The 19,990-nt window shown below is 42.8% G+C and overlaps 3 protein-coding genes across 5 annotated transcripts in view; all 3 read right to left on the bottom strand.

Annotated features, from left to right (window-relative positions):
- Positions 1-2,113: 2,113 nt before the first annotated feature.
- cp (ceruloplasmin) lies at positions 2,114-10,137 on the bottom strand. Of its 2 annotated transcripts, XM_076154432.1 has the most exons (24): positions 9,779-10,137; positions 9,289-9,533; positions 8,513-8,725; positions 7,943-8,116; positions 7,763-7,854; positions 7,302-7,464; positions 7,072-7,210; positions 6,765-6,904; positions 6,538-6,678; positions 6,225-6,269; positions 5,939-6,153; positions 5,547-5,697; positions 5,234-5,446; positions 4,925-5,129; positions 4,380-4,519; positions 4,095-4,223; positions 3,906-4,012; positions 3,762-3,817; positions 3,556-3,627; positions 3,112-3,203; positions 2,883-3,022; positions 2,716-2,772; positions 2,394-2,499; positions 2,114-2,285 (listed from the first exon to the last, which is right to left on the bottom strand). In XM_076154432.1, exons 1-24 carry the CDS (start codon positions 10,123-10,125, stop codon positions 2,260-2,262), a joined length of 3,408 nt encoding a protein of 1,135 aa, XP_076010547.1. In that variant the 5' UTR covers positions 10,126-10,137; the 3' UTR covers positions 2,114-2,259. The 2 variants fall into 2 exon arrangements, with proteins under 2 accessions (XP_076010547.1, XP_076010546.1); XM_076154431.1 differs by lacking the exons at positions 2,114-2,285; positions 2,394-2,499; positions 2,716-2,772; ... (1 more) ...; positions 3,112-3,203; positions 6,225-6,269 and having other exon boundaries at positions 3,556-3,817.
- A 1,148-nt stretch (positions 10,138-11,285) lies between these two features.
- On the bottom strand, positions 11,286-16,796 carry tm4sf18 (transmembrane 4 L six family member 18). The gene is made up of 4 exons (XM_076154544.1): positions 16,455-16,796; positions 13,791-13,859; positions 12,726-12,868; positions 11,286-12,632 (listed from the first exon to the last, which is right to left on the bottom strand). The coding sequence occupies exons 1-4, from the start codon at positions 16,632-16,634 to the stop codon at positions 12,434-12,436; spliced, it is 591 nt and encodes a 196-aa protein (XP_076010659.1). The 5' UTR covers positions 16,635-16,796; the 3' UTR covers positions 11,286-12,433.
- Positions 16,797-18,265: 1,469 nt separating this feature from the next.
- The window catches only part of LOC143003725 (glutathione hydrolase-like YwrD proenzyme), an 8,773-nt gene continuing 7,048 nt past the window's right edge, over positions 18,266-19,990 (bottom strand). For both annotated transcript variants that reach the window (XM_076154526.1, XM_076154527.1), the window contains exon 12: positions 18,266-19,255. In XM_076154526.1, the coding sequence (XP_076010641.1) occupies positions 19,110-19,255 (146 nt within the window). In that variant the 3' untranslated portion in view covers positions 18,266-19,109. The remainder of the gene's footprint in view (positions 19,256-19,990) is intronic.

The following is a 19,990-nucleotide window of genomic DNA, read 5'->3' as shown; positions in this document are numbered from 1 at the left end:
AGCAATTAAAGTGGCCTGTGTGGAGGGACACAAAAATGATTATGCAACGTCTCATCAGTAGTCGGCTCAGACTCGGTGCTCGTGGTGGAGCCCCACAGAGGTCCCTGTGTGAGACTTTACACAGACTCACAGGCTTATAGTTACACCACCCCAGAGCCCCACATGTCGTCGTATCTGCAGTGACCGTGGCAACAAAAACAGCTTTGTTCATAGCGACACCGATTGGAGGCGTGGAGGTACTGCGCATGACGGTCTGTAACTTCTACCACTGTTTGGTTTCCGCATCAAATATCCTTTTTTCTAGAATTGTCTGGGATTCTTTTTGTTCAGGCCCACAACAATTACAGCCTCATACAGGGAACACAGAGGTAGATAGTTCAAATCAAATATTTTCACTGTATATTAGATTTCTTGTTTATGAGTTTTGGATTCTTTTTATTCAGGCAATACAACATTATATTCTAAAATAGCTGTATTTGTACCCGCATTGGTTAAGCTCTCATTACAGGGGGACATAAAGCTGTCCTACAGGTGTATAAATGAGTCTACACGAGTCAGAACTGATAACAGACTGTCAGTCCAAGCTACTGCCTGTCCATCCGTCCCTCCTCTGTCATCTCCTGTCAGCATATCAGCTGCTTCACTGTGACCACAGGTGTCAATGCAGATCAGGCAAACGCTTCCTTCCACTGCTTAATGCACTAAATGACACGACAGCAGCGACGCCTGGTGGCCGCTCTGACTAAGCCTCTCTGGAGGTTTACACACGCGCGCGCGCGCGCACACACACACACACACAAACACACTCTATGCCTCTCGGTTACACACGACCAGCACGGAACAAAGAGATCGATCAGCATCATTAGTTCATCAAGCGGCGTGATGAAATAAGTTACTTAACACACGGAACACCGCGCCTAAAACTGACCTACATTTATTACTCCAGGCATATGAAGAATATTACCTTTATACGGCAATTAAAGACATAAACAAAGAATACTCGTTTGCTCACAGTCATAGCACCGTAAAGGTTAACATCTTTAAAAAGGGTCTACATTTCAAATCCACAAACAAGTCAACCCACAAACAAATATCAGTGCGCAATCAAAGGAAACGTGCTTACCTTTAGTTTGTGGATAACACGTCGAGCTGGCATGTCCTACTATCGACCATATTTAGATTCAATCACCTTCGTCTTCAGTTTTTCAGAACTTTTCATCATCTTCTCTTCAGTTTGACGCTAAAGTTTGCGGCCAGCAGGCGCCGTTAAACTTGCATAGCTGCTACCTGTAGGGCGTCTTTCTGCAGCACTTTGAGCTCGTTTTCCGTCTTTCTCCTCTCCTCTCTCTTCTCTCCTCTTTTCTCTGCTTATGGGCTGAAAACTGACTAATGTTACTCAGTAATGTCTCTAAAACAAAACACAACTCCTCAACTATTCCAAACCCAATCAACAGGTGCCACTAGGTGAGGCTTGATTGGGACGGAGCTAGCGCGCGACGAAGGGCCGCAGAAGAGATCAAAACAAGCGCCCCTCATCTGCCTAGTTAGAAATACAGGATCCTGTTCGTTCCACGTGGTTAAGACTTGAGGGAAGTGGGGGAAAAAAAATATGTTATGAACAGATTAAAAACACTACTAATCATTGGTAGGCCACCTTTGTTACTGGTTGAGATTTGTGTTACATTTCATTTTAATGCTGAAAATCACAGATGTTTATCTTTTTTAGGATGGTATACCATGATAAATGAACAGAGGATACTTCTGTTGTTGTCAAAAGAGTGGTAAATTAATTTTCAATGTTCAGTTCGCTTCAGAACGGCAACACAATGCAATGTTGACTTACACTGCCACCTGCTGGCTAATTGCTGTTATTACCACATCAAGTCCATTAGACAAAAAGCGGGGTTTTGTAAAAGAAAATGTATCACTCGTCAGTGATATTTCGCTTTTTGCCTGCTGTCTTCATTACAGTTTATGCAGAAGTGTGAAAATATGCATAAACTAGTGATTACAGCAGGCAAAAAAAGAAAAATCACTGGTGGCTGACACATTTTCTTCTACAAAATCCCACTTTTTGTTTGATTGCAAATAAATGAGCCACTTTACACGTCACTGACATTACCTGGTGCTTTATTTTGTTATAAGCTTTCTTTTAGTCATAGTGGTAGTAGTATGTTATTTTGGAAAACATCAGGTTATATATTTATAAAAATGCCCATTGTTGTTATTCTTCCATCTGGCCCCATTCTTCTGTTCCGTTCAGCCAAAGATTCCCTTCTTCTTTGCTGTTGGAGAGATACACAAACGTTGTCACTCAACAAACATCGTCATCATCGTCATCGTCATCACCATCATTGTCAGTGTCTGTCCTCAACTGGATTTGCCTTCCTTACGTTTTTCTTTGACAGTGTACAAAGTCTCCATTCCAGCTTTAATGTGATCTACGACGTGACAGTGGAACAGCCAAGAACCGGCAAACTCAGGACGCATCTTCACTGTCTGAACAGGACGAAAAGAAGAACACAGCATTATTCCCTGGTCCCAAGTTTCCACTATTATTAAAGGCAGAAACTGCTATATAGCCATATAATATACATAAGCTGTATACATACAGCTGTAATCAAGTTATGGTCAATAATTGATTCCTCATTTTGATGCATGTCTGTCATTTCAACCTTCAGTATTCCTTTCAGGCCCAAAGTTGCAAGTTCTTACCTGGAAAGTAGCAGGAAACAGCTCGTATACATCAACACGGTGAGGATCTCCACTCAGCTACATAACGAGGAGAGCACACACACTATCAGGGATTGTCGACTGAGTGTGTTGTATGTATTTGGGTTTCTGCGTATTCCATCTGTCCTGTGTGTTTGCATATGCTGTACCTTATATTCCACACTGTGCCCGTGCCAGTGTGCAGTGTGTATGTCCACCTCGTTTCCCATTGCCATCAGATACCAGTACACCTTATCGCCCACCACCATATTCAAACCATTCAGGTTACCATAGAGATAACCATTCATTGCTGCAAATGTGCACAATTGGAAAAATAATTAATGAATAATATCCATTGATGCCTAAATGCTGTTTGATCCTTGTGTATAAGTATCTCACCATGCATTTTATTACTCTCTATAAAGGTTTCATCATCTTTCAGGTTTCTGGGCGGGTTCTTAATGTGGACCCTCATGTTTTCATCCAGATACCTTGAACAGTAACAACAGCAGAAGTAGTTAGTCCCAGTACAATGACTATAGAACATTTTGTGCTTCTGGTTTTGGTGTCATAATAGAACAAGACCTTAATGCTTTAAACCTAAAGTGGTTTCATAATCACCGTACACTCTGATCTGACATAGAAAACAGTGAAAGCGACATTCTGGTAGCCAAAAATGTATTAATGGGTGACCGAACTGGAGCACTATCAAAATTGGATCAAGGAATGAAGTTAAGAGCCTGTGAAATGTATGGCTGTTGTGGTTACCAGCTGTAGCTAATTACTAAGGTGGCGAAAGAGCTATGGATTACAGATGAGGCCATCAGAGTCTCCTTCACTTACCAGCTCTCATTCTCATCAAAAACCATGAAGAGGACTGCAAACTCTTCTACTTCCTTCTGCATCCCAAGAGACCTGGAAGTCACATAGTTTACAAACTCATTACACATACAAACTATATTTACTATATAACAACCTGATGTATCAACTGGTTCAGGTAGTTATATAATAATCTGATCAATTACATCACATGATCTACAAACACTCGCCTGCCCCAGCTTCTTCGACAGATCACCAACGGACCAATCAGGCCGCTGTTTATGTCCTGCAGAGAAGGAGCAGCAGCATGTCAGTGTGTGTGTGTTGGAGCATGTGTGTCTGTGTTTGTGTCACATGTGTGTATGTTGGAATACCTTGCGTATGTCAGCGGTGGAGTAATATGCTGAAACAGAGCACGCCTCTTGCTCCTCTGTCGGCCCCGTGTTCTTCGTAATGTACCATTTGTAGGTGTGAGTCTCGCCTGGAAATGTTTAGAATCCATTTAGTAAGATCACATTCAACCACCTGTTTCCACTTTACGCAATATTCCTGCCTGTCTGTACCTGGTTTGGTCTGGTAGACTTCTGGGATGTCCGTCTTGACCCCATGGGCGTGGATAGAATAAGGTCTGGACGCCATATTCTTAAAAATCACCCTGACCTCATCCCCCACATCAGCGTGGATCATTGGACCTGGAAGAACAGGAAGTGCATGTATTACCAAACCGGATATTAAGAAGTTGCAGTTTTGTGTAATATTTAACATTTTTACTCTCTTTGTGTATGAGCTTAGCAAATTGTATTGATTATTAAGAAATTCCACGTGTTAATCCTGCTCTCACGGCCTACCCATAATGCCGAGGTGTTCCATATCTGCAGCTCTTGGCACTTGGTCGGTGAACTTTCCGTTTGTGTAAAGGCGGTAGACGACCTTCTTATAGCGGGATCCAATAAATCGATCTCCTTTATCCAGGAAGACTGTAGCTGGACTGCAGAGGAGGACAGAACGAGTCTTGTTCACTTTCACCTGTGTCATCGTGTGTGTGTGTGTGTGTGTCCAGTTTCAACGGCTCTTACATTCACCGAATAAACATAGACTCCATATTGCATTTTGTCCCCAATAAACAAGCTACAAATTTGAATTCTCTTGCTTTTAACTTTCAACTTTTAATTCAGTAATTATATTGTTTTATCATTATAAGTGCATGTCGTTGGTTCTGTTTTCATTTTTGTGTGTATTTCAACACATTTGAAATAAAGGATTCTACCTAAAAGAGTTGGATTCAAGTGTGAAATCCATTCTCAGGCATACAGTCACTCAAAAGGCAGATTTCACCTTTCAGGACCAATATGTCAACACAAGCTTAGCGTTGCTTTAACTGGGGCTGCTGTACCTCTCATGGCCACGGAACGTCTCTGCATCCCAGGTGCGGTTTGGAGCGTAGTCCCAGTCTGTTTCTACCGCAGCGACGTAGTAAGTTTTAGAATGCAGCATGAACTCAGCCTGACGCTGCATGAATCTGCACTTCTTCACTGTGTAGTTTGCTCGCATGCCACCACGATAATCATTCAGTGACGCGGACACAACCTCAAACTGACCTGGATCACACAAACAACAAAGAGTCAGGTGATAAGTTTTGAGCCCAGCAAAGAAACTGAGATGTGTGTCAAAGAGAGAGAGAGAAGGAGAGAGAGAGAGATACCCATGCTGTCAGGCTCCATAGTGACAGTGTGTGAGATGTGAGGGAAAACGTTGATGCTGTCTCGTCTGGTCTGTCGGTAGATGAAGCGGTTGCCTTGGAAATAGATGCTGTGAATGTCCACCTCCGAACCAAGTCCTGACAGGTGCCACGTCACTTTCTCCCCCTTACACATGCTCAGGCCTGGGACATTCCTATACACGAGCCCATTGATGGCTGCAGCAAAGAAGGGGGAAACACACAAAATGATGTGTAGAAAATAAACAGTCAGAAATACTGGATATCTGGAGGTTCAGTGTGTGTTTCTCCTGCTCACAATACATCTTGTTGCTCTCCATGAAGCCTTCATTCTCCTTGTCAACAGTGGTGGGGGCGCTGGTGAAGGCCCTAATGTTATCATCAAGGTACCAGCTCAGGTTCTCATCAAACACTGTAGCCAGGAGGTGGAACTCCTTGTCATAGTTTCTCTACATGAGTGGAAGATGAAGAGAGAGGGAAAAAAGCTCACGTGTCATCATTTCTGCAGTTTAACTGGGGGAAAACATGCTTTATTTTACAGATTAGAAGTTTTCAGATACCATTATGGTTTCAATGTCTTTGAAATGGCAACACAAAGCCCTAAATATTGTTCATGTCCCTCAACTTGGTCTTTCAGTAGCTCTAATGGTCACTCAGCTGCTAAGTGACAAACTCAACTCTCACCCTTACCTGAACTCCTTTCCTCAGTGCTCTGGGTCTACAGACGAGGAGGGGTCCCACCAATCCAGAGCTGGTGTCTTTGACCGGATCCACTCCAGAATAATAGATGTATGTCAGACAGTCAGCCTCCCCCTGTACTGGCCCAGCACCCACAGGCACCACCCACTCATAGGTGTGCACGGTCCCCGGCTTAACCATAGCAGCTGGAGGAGGAGTCACCACTCCTAAAGGGAGTTATAAATGAATGAATGAATGAATGAATCCACACGTTTGAAAGCATAATGCCTCAACTCACTTGTTTGCCTCCTCAGCTGGCGTAGCCTCTTTGCTGTATACGACTCTGGAGGGGATGAAGGATAAAGGAAATGTGAAGGTGGTACATAGAGGTCATTGAGGTCGCTTTCTGGAGAATTTGGGTATTTTAAAGGTGCTGTTGCCATCATCAAAACTAAGCTGAGCCTTCAAATTTCAACGTAAATAAACTAAATATGTAATAATGTTAGAATAGTCTCAGCAGAATATGAATCCTAGTGGTTATGAGAGAAGACGTGGCGCCAGAACACAGGGCACATGACATCACATGGATGTGTGTTCATACATATACCCACCTTCCAGTTCGTTGTGATACAGCGTCCCATCCTGATTTATGCTGTACTGCACTCCATGTGGTTGTATGGTGTAGGGACGACTGGCCTTGTTCTTAAACACCACCCGGATCGTGTCTTTCTCTTCAGCACGCAGCACAGGACCTGATAGAGGACAGACAAACACTTATTAAAGCCATACCTATGCCAAGGCCCAAACGTCCAAACTAAAGCCCAGCTTGCACCATTACCCAGAATTCCAAGATGTTGCTCGTCAGGGCTGCGAAGCATCTTTGTTGTGAAGGTGTCGTCAAGATACTCCACATAGCGAACCTTCTTATAGCGACTTCCAATACGGTCACGACCTCTGGTTACATACTGCTCAGCTTCACTGCACACACACAAACACACACACACACACACACACACACACACACACACACACACACACACACACACACACACACACACACACACACATATTATTATTCACATAATTTATTACAACTTCTTGTGATTGCCATTTTTTGCCAAATCGAGTGTGTGTCTAAAACCAACCCATCTGTTGGCAGCAGAGGAGCATAGTCCCAGACTTCTTCTTCAGCTGCAATGAAGTATTGTCTGACCTCTCCATGGGGGCGGGGCTTGTGGACGTTGGGGAAACATTTCTTGATCTCAAATATAGCCTGCATACCAGCTAGACCAGAAAACCACACAGAACCTCAGAAATAATAGCAAACTTAGGAAAAGCTCAGCCAAAGGTGATGTGAGGTGGCAAATGTTTTTACCCGTCAGGTGGTCGTTAACAGTGCAGGTTAGGAGCCATTGGCCTTGGTTGTCAGCCATCATCGATGCTGTGGTGCTGGAGGCTGGGAAAAGGCTGATTGTGTCTGTGTGGTGGTTCTGAGTGGTCAGGATCTGACCGTGAAAATGAACCGAATGGATGTCCACCTGTGAGATGAAGACCAGTCATATGTAAAGTCATCGTGCAGTGATTTAAAAAAATGTTTCATGTATCTCTGTGGTTCCATTAAGGTCACTTTATGCTGCTTTCCACCTTAAAAGGTTTGGTTTAGGCCCACTTTTCCACCAATTAGTTGTGTAGCATAATAAAGAAATAGTAAGTAAATCATGAAATACCCCCTTTAGGGTGTTTTGAGACCCCCCTCTGATAGTGTGGTCTGATGTAGATTCAGCAGGTAGACATAAGTATTCCTTTACTGTAAGATATTCTAATATTCATAGTTACCTCATTCCCTAAGCCCATCAAATGCCAGTAGATCTTGTTGCCTTGGCACATGCTCAACCCAGGCAGGTTTCCATACAGAAAACCATTTATACCTGCAACACACACTCAGGGTTAAAGGTTGTGTCTGGTGTGTGTGTGTGTATGCGTATGTGTGAATGTCGGTGTATTCTGCCTCCTCACCGTGCATCTTGTTGCTCTCAATGAAGTCTTCATTCTCTTTCAGGCCAGTGGCAGGATTGGAGATGTGCGTCCTGATGTTGTCGTCCAGGTACCAGCTGAAGTTCTCATCAAAGACCATAAAGAGCAGAGCATACATGTAGTCTGCAGACCTGTCCCCATGTAAGTCCAGAGTTCCTATAGAGAAGAGAGGAGAGGGTAAACACACTTTACATTTTTTGTTTTGTTTTCAAAGGGTTTCCTCTGTGTTGACTATTAACAGTCTACCCATTGTTTAAATATTACAGCAAGTTCCAGAAGGGTTAGTTTCAGCTGTTATAAAGAGGGAATCAGGTCCAAAGAGCACAGTTTACTGAGGTGAAGAGATCATAAGAGATGAGATTCTTTATTTGTCATATTACATGCAATTCACAATCAAATCACATGCAATTGAAATTTGTCTTGCACCCCCTCTTACATATCACACGCACAAACACATGCATTACAGAGGGGGTGCAGAAAGAAAGTGATTTCAATGTTAGAAAGTCCACATGTTCATGGTTTAAAGTAGAGAGTTTATGAAGGAGCCGTTACCTCTCCTACAGAGAATGAGGGGTCCCGCCAGTCCCGAGTTGATGTCTTGGGGGGTAGAGACGTGGGAGTGGTAGAATCTGGTCATGCAGTTTTCGTCATTAATGCCGGGGCCGTGGGATTCTGGGAGAGTCCATACATACGTGAACGATGCACCTGCAGCCACTGAATCGTCGCGCTTCTGCTGTGGACCAGTACCATCTGGGTACAAGGCTCCTGAGGCCACACAAACAGAGGCAGAGCTCATTAGCAGAATATCTCTATAAAATTAGAATGCATCTCAATGAATATTTGTGCAATGTTTAGTTGTAGAGCCAAAGGTGATGAATTTCTTGTATAGCACCACCATCTGGTCACACAAAGAACTTAATTCTTGTTCATAACGCCAGAACAGTATATCAACAAGCCAGATTCCCTTAGCAGTTCTAGAAATGGCATTGAATTTCCACAAAATTAATTACATAACATATCTGAATTTTAAAAAGTGATGTCATGTCATGTCATTCTCAGCGATTGGTTGCCAAATGACTGTTTACTTGAACACACATGCAAATCTCAACTTTGATATGCCGAGTTTGAGTTCATTTGGCCTGGGGGAGGCACTACAACAACTTTATACATTTTGAATGGACATACCTTGGTGGAAATAGAATACATTTTGTACAACACATTCTTGTGAACTTCCCTAATATTCCAATACAGGATTTCCCTTCATTTTGGTTCTGAACATGTTCTATAGCAGTAAAATTTTTTGTGCAGACTTGTGGTCTATTGCTCACCCTCGTCTCCTTTGGAGTAGTTGAGTCCATGTGGGTGGATGCTGTAAGGTCTGGATGCTGCGTTCTTCAGGTGGACCACCACTGTGTCTCCCGCCTCGGCCATGATTAAGGGTCCCAGGAAGCCCAGCCAGTCTGGCTTCACCACTTCAGCCCTGAAGGTCCAGTCAGTGTACTGCTTATATACAGCCTTCTTATAAATGGAGCCAATACGCTGGGGGCCTTTAACCAGGAAGACTGAGGCTTCACTACAGAGATCCAAGCAGTGAGAGAAAGAGTTAATGTCCACAAGATATCTACATTATTGAGATGAATGCAGAATATAAACACAATGTGCTTTCGGTGTGTGTTCTTCATCTGTTATTTCTAGAGGTTCTTATTGGCTTCTGCCAGGACAGGTTCTATGCAATATGTGTGAGTGAATGAAGGACTGCTGACTGCTTATAGGTGTGTGCAGCTATATTCCTGTGTGCATGTGTTAGTGTGTACTTACGGGTCCTCCTGCAGTGTGGAGTTCTGAATGATGTTCATCCCGCTTGGAGCGTAGTTCCAAGATACTTCTTCTATTTTGATGAAGTACACTCTATCCATGCTATACACACATACTGATGTACAGCACAACAAGAGCAAAACCTTTAACCCCAACTCCAACCTTAACCCTGGCACACAATGCATTTTCATGATAAAATCCAGACAAAAATAAACTTTAAAACAGAGGACAGACAACAGCGAGGAAGACGAATATGAGCCCACGCTCTCTAATGTCTCTCTGATACTAATGATGAAGATAGACAGCGCAAGCGACTGACAGCTGTTAGTTTGTCTGTCAGTCTGTCTCATAGACTTTAGACCCTCTGTGTCTTTATACTGGGTCTGGTGAAACAGCAGGGCAGAGGGGTCACTGACCAACAGACAGAGCCTGAGCCTGAGCCAGACAGCAAGTTGAGATTTGCATAAGAGCAGAAAATGTTTTGTAAATGTGATTTTCCAAACACGAAGGCATTAGATTCCCAATAGATTTTCACGTAGATTTGGAAAATATGACTGAGTCATGTTCAATAAAACTATTGGTGTCAGTGTTCAGTGATTAGTCAAACAACAAAAAGTCCTTCAGTAAACAAGCAATGTTTCATCTAGTCAATATCATCTCTTCTGTTAACTGCTAAAGCTTGAATCTGATTTCTGACTGCTTAAATGTGTGAAGTAGAGCCTAATTTGACTGGACTGTGTGACTAAAGCGTTGTATAAATCACTGAATTATCTAACAATTAATTTGGATTCCCTGACATCACCCTTTAAGTACGGTGGCATGGCAACCAGCTATAAAAGGCTTCCAAGAATCAAAACAAATGTGGTAAAGTGCTATTACAGCACATTTTTACAACCCAGTCTTGATTTTCTGATTCTTGATTTTGTTATTTGTGCATGAACTTCGTCACTGACATTGTTTTGTTGTCGTTGGTGAAGCAGATATTTGGCTTTCACTTACTTGGTGACCAGTATTGAGATTCACTGCCCGAGGTTATGTCAGGTTCTTTTAATATACTGGGCTCACAGGCTCACATTTACTCAGATTTCTGGATTTTGATACAATCAATCGATAACAGTCGACCTCGGAAACTCCAGGACACCAACTCAAATCCGGGAACTGATTACAACACACAGAGATAACAACCCCAAACTCATGAGAATAACCTACAGTTTGGAGTGTGTGCAGTATAAGACGCAACGCAGACACACACTGTCCCTAACACACACTCCCACACAGCTGTGGATGATGTGTGTTTATACTGCTGTTTGCCAAATTGTGACTTTTTCGGAGATTCTAGGGTTAACAACCATGAAGTCAAAGTGTTTTGCAGATTAAATGTAGAAATTCAGAATTCAACAGAAATTTTAAATGAAATAATTATTTTTTTTATTCAAGGCAGAACAAACAAACACACATTATAAAAATATGTCACTAAATATATATAAAATGTCCTTTACATTGAACTAGCATTCGACAGACAGAGAGAAAACAATTTACAATAAAATATTCTGAAATTAGAACAAATGTACAAAGACACACGCTCACGTCAAGAACACTTTCTAATGCATCATGGGCTTTTTTTTAGTGTAGTAGTGAAATGACATTGATTTGAATAGGAGGATTAACTCCTTCCATTCTCATTATGTTGTTACAACAGTTCTGCTTGTACAATAAAGTCGATAGCATATCTGTGGGTATGTGCAGGGAGGTAAGTATCATTAATTGCCCACTGACCCTCCTGTCATTGCTCTCTGGTACACATAAGTACACATTGTTCTTGTGAAGTACAGAGAACGCCCTCAGTACACCTGATTATTATGACCTGTTGTTTATTGCATCATTACAGCATGAACGGTCATAAGCAGTCAAATATAATCAAATGACGGACATGTGAAAGGTTTGCTAGTGGAGTCAATCTCACCGAAAATCAACACACAAGTCTGCAGCTCTGCAACGCTTTGAGGCTTCTGAAGCTGATTGTTAAGTTTCTTTGAACAGACTGTATTGTTACGCTCTCACTAGGCTCTCCAGGCTCTCACCCTTATCCCGTTCACAAGTGTAAACAGCTGTGCCCCGCAAAGAAACCCCAGCTGAACACATACTGTGACATAAAATGCGAGCGAGTACACGTAAGAGTACACAAGAGCCTTGTGGTGACAGTGGAGCATCTAGCGCCTAGATATCTTTCTCAGGATAAAGGAGGAGGAGTGAAAACTGGACACAACGTTCATTAGGTGGGCAGACGCACAACTACAGTGGAGTGTTTGTGTTACTCTGTGTCTGCTTAAGGTGTGAATAGGCGGTTATTTGCAAACATGTTTACCATAATTGTAGTACATGAGTCTGAGTTTGTTTTTAACTTGTATTACCCCCTAATGCCTAGAAAAGTTATAATTTTGCTTTAATGACTGTTTTGTGACACTTTACCAGACCAACTTCAATGCTTCAAAATGTGACATCAGTGACAGTGTGTGTGTGTAGGGGGGTAAGTGGCGGGGTTGTGTGTTGGGTTACTCTCTCACACATACATATGGTACTGAATGTGCATACGTGTGTGTGTGTTTTTAAGTGTGCACGTGCACATGAATCTGTGCGTCTACATGTGTGTGTGTTTGGTTAAGCGTTAAGACTATACTCCTGCTTGTAGCAACATGGCCTGCAGACCGCGTGTACCAAACCGCTACACAGCTGTACGAGACAGATGATGAACTCCAGCACGGCGAGACCCATTAACACACACAGCAGGGTCACGTTCCATTCTACGATATGGAGAGGCTGAAGACACTTTGACCAGGTCTCGGGCTCCAGGAGGTAACTGCAACAGAGAGAGAGAGAGCAGGGTCGTCAGTGAGCTTGCCTAATGTCCCATTTGCATTTGCATTAAAAACTTCAACTTAATTCTCCTTACGTGCCGCCCTCGTTTGCAAAGGGGTACGTCCATCCCATGGCGGTGAAGCACTGGGGACCCTGCAGTAAAGTGAGCCCAGAGAGGACGAAGCAGTAACAAGCGCCCGCCAGGCCGACCATAGCTGCAAACGCTGAGCCACACATCTGCAGAGGAACATGGAGGAGAGGCACACACACAGTGATTTGAGGGCAAAGTGCTGCTTGATGCCGTTGTGAATGTGTGTTTGACTGCCAGCTGCTACAAACACACAAACGCACTATGCAAACACACGGCAGCATCTGTGCACGTGCCATGAGCTGTGGGAGTTAAGGTTACTTTGTGAAATGTTACCAAACAATGGGACCCTTGTGGAACCATCATAAACAGGATTAGCATTGGTATATCACCTCATGAAGATGGAGGCTTTTCCACCTTGTTGACAAGTTTCCCTCTTATTCTCTGAATTATTAGAAGGCAAATGGCAGGAATATTGGAGATTTGTTCAGATTTAACAGATGGTGCTATAACGATGGTAGATCCATAGATCCAACCACAGTGTGTTCAGGGTTCCTTTGAGGCTTCATTCAGCAGGAAGACTGTAGAAAACTCATTTGAATACTTATCGCTGTATTTTACTGCGTATTATCAGTTTTGCTTTTACTTCTCACTTCCCTTTACTATTTTGTGCACAGTCTCTGGAGGCTACCAAGCATTTCCCTGTTACGTTAAACTTGTATGAACTCTGACATCTTTGTTAGTTTCCTCCTCGGGGAGCAACTACTGAATGTTGTTTAAACCTGTCAGACTGTTTCAGTTTGTTGTAGCATTAATCCAGATTAAAGTGGAGACTGGAGGATGAAGATCTGTCATCTCAACTCAGCAGTATTGTTCCTGGATTTCTGGTGCAGAACTATATCAGTAATCCCTCCTGAAGTCTTTCAAAGATATTTTCATGTAATGGAGTCCTGGACCTTAATGTCTCAAAAAACATGTGTGCCGCTCAAAAGTTATTTTGGATCCTCCGTCATTAAAGAATTACCTCAAAGAAAAAGCTCAAATGTGTGGATGTCATTGACAGGCTCTTACCATTAAGCTCTCATTCCAGCAGCAGCCACATTTCCCCAGAGTGAAGAAGACGACAGCTGGAACCAACATCTGGAAACACAGAAAATGGTACAATTTGTACTTTTTATCGTTTTGTATCCATGAACAAAGTGGCAAACACATATCTGAGCATAACAAAATGCCAGCAGCAACCACAGTGACTGCAGCTGACTCACATAAATCTCAAGTCAGCAAGAGAAAGAAAATGACAACATAAAACTATTTCTATCTCTTGACTCAAAGTGCATTTAACAGCAGAATCTGTGAGGAACATTGCAGCTGGTGGGCCGAGGTGTTTCTATTTAGTGATGCACATGAGCCTCAAAACAAGTGACACAGCAGCTGATTTCAACAAATTGTGAATTCAGCTGGAGAAGAAAACCTGCAGTTTCCAGCTCATTTGTAAAAGTGCAACTGGTTTGATATCCATGGTTGATGAGTGACATAACAAACTGGACATGAAGGGAGAGAGAAAGAGAGAGAAATATGTCAATCCAACATCTGTTTGTTTCAGGCATTCTCACATCTTCTCTTATCCCCCTCCCCTCTTTCCTGCCCTGTTGTCTCTCGTCTCTCTCCCAGCAGCCAGGAACTTTAAATCACGTCCTTACAGAGGGAGGGAAGTTCCCAAGGTTTTACACACATACACACACACAGAGAGGAAGAGAGAGAGAGAGAGCGCAGAGAGCGGGAGAGCGAGCAATGTAACAGCTACATCCTGGATGACCCCGTGAAGCACCATCCTTGACATCTTCAGCAGAGGTAAAGAGAGAGAGACTGACATAAAGGAAGAGAGAGGGAAAGAAGGAAAAGACGAGATGAGGAAGGGGGCAGATGAAGGGAGAGGGAGAGGAAGGGAAAGGGAAAGGAAGGGAGAGCGAGCTAAAGATAGATTCCTCTCAGAGGGGTTCAGCTTGCTCTTTGACTCTTGGTGTTCTGTCATTTCTACAAAGAAAATAACAACACACGAAGGAAAAAACAAGCTCAGATCAATTCACATAAATGTCCAGAATAAATATTTCCAGACAGAAAGTTGAAGGATGCAGTAGATACATCACCCAACGCAGAGACACAGTGTCCTAACCAAAGCTGTAATTATAAGAAGAGACACAGAAACGCTGACATTGTTCATTGTTTCCAGGAAATAAGAACAGAATCAGTGAGGACAAAGAATCACACAAACTACCTCCATGATTGACAACCAGGTCAGTCTGTGCAGCATGATGTCATCCATTGTGATGCACCACAACATGCAGATTTTGTTGATTCATGAACATGTTTTTAAGATCAATGCTTTCAGGGCAGTTCCGCACATGTGCTTCTCTCTTAATGGATACCTCTTTAAAGTTTAAAGTTTAATGAGCCCAAATACACAATTCTGCACAGGCCTCTCTTATTTGGACCTTCTTGACTTAATATGTGCACAATAATTACAAACATTTCAAAGATTTGCGTTCTCTATTCAAACTCCAGCTCTCTGCAGTTCAAGAGGTTTAATCTCGTCTGGGAAACTAGAATCTCTGCTCTGTTGGTCCTTCAAACTGAAATGAAAGAACAGCTCCTTACTGCTCAGTCAGACCAGCAGCATGTAGGCTAGATGGATTAACTGCTAATTCACACAACACTCCATTGTTCTCAATGAACAACAGCAAACAAAATAACAGCCTGTGGTTAAGAGCTAAAGCAAAATATTGATATTTAAAGTTGTTCTGTCGTATCTGAGTCTCAACACTGCAAAGGATAGTACAACTAAGGCAAATCAAGTGGCAGAGAGAACCAATGAAGACAGTCATTCATCAGCATTGGCAGTACATAATCGATCCATTCAGTGGAGTGAATAGAACACACAACCACCACTGTGTGTGCCCGCGTATGCACTGCTACTGAATAAGGGAGGAAGGGAGGTGATACTTGTTTTCAGTGAAAACGTTAGCGTGGGGGCGATCAAAATGCTTTTTCAAAGAATGTAATCTGTGCTGCCTTCTGTCACATGACTCAGTATTGTCAAAGAACCTCATTCATTTTGTTTTCAGGGAGGAAAACGTGCTGGTACAGTCATCAAAGTGTGGTTTTAAACAGCGTCATTCGTGTTGGATCCGGATGAAAGTGTGATTGTGTTATTTCACTGAAGGGAATTTGTTCCTTTTCCGTGCTACAATATTAAACAGTTCTACTGAATGGCACTTGTGCTCAACATCCACTACATGGACTCAGCCTCTGTCAGGCTAAGATAATCGGCCCTGCCCTTATGTACTGTTTGGGAAGATGTGACCACAAACCCGTCTCATTGTCCTGCTGACGGAAAAAGATACAAACCAACTCTGGTCATGATATGAACCCTGCTTTGCTCAGACTCCTTATGTGAGTCCCGCCTGTTGTAAATATATTAGACTCTGATTCAAATCTAGATGTAGATTAAAGCCTTCTTGCACATTTCTAGTATTAAAATAGAAATGATGACATGATATATGACCCGATATAGATTGAAACTTTTCTTCAACTATCTTCAACTTCAGCTATAGAAACAGTAGAATGAACACCTGACCAACCAATGTAACCCCTAAACTAGTCCTCATCATTCATCTATAACCCATAATATGTACACTAGACTCGACGAGAAGAGTTTCAGTAATAGTCCGTACTCACCAACACTCCCCCACCTCCTAGTCCACCACAGTACAAGATGTAGCTGGCCAGCCGGTCCTGCTGGACGTAGGTGATCTCTCCCATAGGGAACAGCAGCAGCAGGTGGGCCACGATACAGCACAGTGCCAGAGGCAGCAGGGCCAGACCCAGAGACCTCGCGAAACCCACAGAACAACACATCGCTCACCCGACAGAACACGACCACAGGGAGGAGAAGAAAGAGCTGGAGTGGACGAAGGGGAGCAGAGCAAGAGGGGCAGAGAGAGAGGAGGGACGGGTCAACGCAGCTGGAGAGACAGGAAACAAAACAAGTGATGAGGGGGTGCTGTGTGTGTGTGTCTAACTCTGAAACAACACACACACACATACGCAGGAAGGGGGCTGACCAATAGCTGTAGAGAGCTGAGCCAGAAAAATATGACAAATCCCACAAGTGTGTGTGTGTGTGTGTGTGTGTGTGTGTGTGTGTGTGTGTGTGTGTGTGTGTGTGTTTCCCACACCCTCTTATGGGCCTCACACAGCACTCGAAACAAAAGAATTAATTTCCCTCAGAATGACTGAGTCACAATAGAGCTCCATGTTTCACAGCACCCTCAGTGCATCTCACTCCTCACATCTCAAGTCCAGTCACTCTACCACATATTCCATTCATGTGTGGTACACACAAATACTACATTTATATTGCCCTAATGTAGATTAAAAACATTCTGAGGCTTTTCTACTTTTCTACAGTGAATTGGAGTGACGCTTCAATCAAAAGTGCACTAATTGACTGGGATTCTTCAGGTTGATGGAATAATGGATACTGGAAACAGTTACTAATGCAAAAGTAGACTTAAGAGGTTTCGCATTTGACAACAGTAGCATTCAGTTACATTGACAGGCGTCCCCAAAATCTGTTCAGTCGGTCTTTTAAACCATTTAAATCGTAGCACATTTCCTCATCACTCTTTCTATGTCAGGATGATAACTCAGCAGGTCCAAGTGGGATTGGGGCCTAGCATGACCTCCAATAGTGCTGTGTCAGCAAGCCAGAGTGTGTACAGTATGTATACATGTGAGTGTTTCAGGTGCTCTGCATATTGATTTAAATCCATCTGGAATGCAGCTCATCCAGATTAAACCAGCAATAATCTGCAACTGGCTGCTAATGAGATATTTGGGCCCCGGGTTGATAAAGGCAGATTATGTAAAATAGAATTTTGCCATGAGAACACATGGCTCTTTATGTTGCCGGGGAGGATTGGAGCTATATGGAGATCAACATGGGCCTCAAAGTCCAACATCATGTTAGTGCATCAAGAGATCTGTGCAGCAGTGAGGCTTTCACACACACTCACATAATTTAAACATCCTCCGTCCCACAAACACCAGAATGTGAATTTTTCCTGTCCGTTAAAATGTACGCTCTGTTTGTGTGTGTGTGTGTGTGTGTGTTTGGTGTTTGAGGTGAAGGGCGTCTCCCTACAGCTAAAAATGCACCAAGAGATAATGCTCACACGTACACAAAACCCACCATAGTGTCTCTATCTCACATGTACACAATGACACAAACAACGGAGGGAAATGGTTAACATGGAGGGCTTGAATGATAAGTTCTGAGCCTCACATATAAGGAAGTGAGCTGAGGCGGCCTCACATCTGCATTCATTCATCTGAGCACAGCGGAAGCTTGTGTTGATTGCTGAGAAGCAGTTTATGTTTAGAAGTTACTTCAATGCAATTGAGTCTGTCAGTTATGAAGAGAGAATAAGCCAGGGACAGAACTAAATATTGCTTTTAATAAAACACCCTTTATTTATAAGGAGTAAAAGGCACACACAATCATCAACAACATATGCAGCATTATTCAATCAGCATTGTAGATTATTTCAAGTAAAGACTTTTAATTTAATAATTAATGCAAACTGTAAAAATTAGGTATTTGACAGGTTTGAGGTACATGTGGAGGTAAGTTTGTTATTCCTGAGATGTGTTCACATTAAATCTGACTGTGGCAAAACACGTCTGGAAGATGGTAAGTAACTTTGAAAGCAATCAAACGTTCAGCTCATAATGCAAAAAGGACAGACTGTGTAGAGGAAAAAAACCTGGGATGTAATTAAGAAGTTTTTTTGTCCACTTGCAAAGTGGAATCTTAAATCAGGAATATTCTGATACCTTCAGATGTGTTGTGGAGCTGATGATGATGCATTTTCAGGAGTGCATATATCATGTAAATCTTAAAAACATGCATGTGCAGATAAACAACTTGTCATTAAAAGATTCAATCAAAAAACCCCAAAAATAACAAGCAGCTTAAATTTCATCTGCTTTCACCGGAGGACTTCCATGTGTACATTTGGACTTCATAACCCAATGAAGGGTTGTACTGCCCTGTAACGAATTACATGCATCACATCACTCACACATATACATGCATGGTATGGTATTCATGGGGGTGTTATGAAGCTTGTTCTGATGTTGATTTATATGTGATAAACCTGAGTCAAAGTGCTGTAATGCTACAGCTCAGAACTCTAATCAAGTAATCAGATGAAGAGAGGAGAGGAGTGGAGAGGAGAGGAGAGGAAAGGAGAGGAGAGGAGAGGAGAGGAGAGGAGAGGAGAGGAGAGGAGAGGAGAGGTGTGGAGTGGAGTGGAGTTTGGTGTGTGCTTAGTATCCCTGTGCACATCCATCTCCTCTTGGGTCTGATCCCGCCCACAACACCCTGGTGTGATGATCAGCTTGATTGACAGATGGGTTCCACCAGTCGCCCACAGTGATAACTTGTCCCCGCCCAAACTGAGACCTGCGATGGCCTGTGAGGGTACCAACAAAATGATAAATGAAAGCCAGCACTGTTTAAGGTCTTTAACCTCTCCCATTCACCTCTCTGCATGTCAAACCAAACAAAGCTCTTTGCCTCCCCCAAGCCTTTCAGTCCTTTGAGTGAGTTAAACTGAGAAGCAGCAATGTAAACAAGCTCATATTCTGCTGAGAAACATTAGCATTTACCTTCATCCTACAAGAATCTGTGATATCTGAGGAGACAAAGGTGGAGGTTTTACCAAGATGTGCGCACACACACGCACGCACGCACGCACGCACGCACGCACGCACGCACGCACGCACGCACGCACGCACGCACGCACGCACGCACGCACGCACGCACGCACGCACGCAGGTTTTATTGTTTAATGATGAGCACTAGTTAGACATTTAGTTCCACGTATTTATTACGTATTTATATTTATGTGTTTATGATTAAAGTTAACACCTGCAGTGTCATAACACCATGTAAACAATGAGACTGTGGAGCACACAGAGTGAAAAAGGACTCAATGGCTTTAGTGCTGAGAATAAAAGGAAATAAAATATAAATAATTGAGGTGATGAGGAAATGATTAATTTGATGCAGACATGTATCATATTGTATTTTCTTATTGTTGTAATGTTATACTATACTCTAAAGAGAACATCATTTCTTGAATAGTGAAATGTTGAACCCCTCTGGTGCTGCCCCTGCACTCCTGCCATAAAGCCCCACACTGAGC

This window comes from Genypterus blacodes, unplaced genomic scaffold (assembly GCF_046128005.1).
Source record: "Genypterus blacodes isolate CSIRO-AG114 ecotype Tasmania unplaced genomic scaffold, CSIRO-AGI_Gbla_v1 ptg000062l_1, whole genome shotgun sequence".
In the NCBI taxonomy this organism is placed as follows: domain Eukaryota; kingdom Metazoa; phylum Chordata; class Actinopteri; order Ophidiiformes; family Ophidiidae; genus Genypterus; species Genypterus blacodes.
This window is presented reverse-complemented; position numbering and strand designations above follow the sequence as displayed.

Coding starts and splice junctions, on each gene's coding strand:
- cp (XM_076154432.1), bottom strand. CDS start 10,125: ATGAGACAGACTGACAGACAAACTAACAGCTGTCAGTCGCTTGCGCTG. Junction 8,726..9,288: donor CTACTCCAAAGGAGACGAGG/GTGAGCAATAGA, acceptor GTGTGGCCTCAG/GAGCCTTGTACCCAGATGGT. Junction 6,270..6,537: donor GTATCACAACGAACTGGAAG/GTGGGTATATGT, acceptor CATCCCCTCCAG/AGTCGTATACAGCAAAGAGG.
- tm4sf18 (XM_076154544.1), bottom strand. CDS start 16,634: ATGTGTTGTTCTGTGGGTTTCGCGAGGTCTCTGGGTCTGGCCCTGCTG. Junction 13,860..16,454: donor TAGGAGGTGGGGGAGTGTTG/GTGAGTACGGAC, acceptor CTGTGTTTCCAG/ATGTTGGTTCCAGCTGTCGT. Junction 12,633..12,725: donor TTTGCAAACGAGGGCGGCAC/GTAAGGAGAATT, acceptor TCTCTGTTGCAG/TTACCTCCTGGAGCCCGAGA.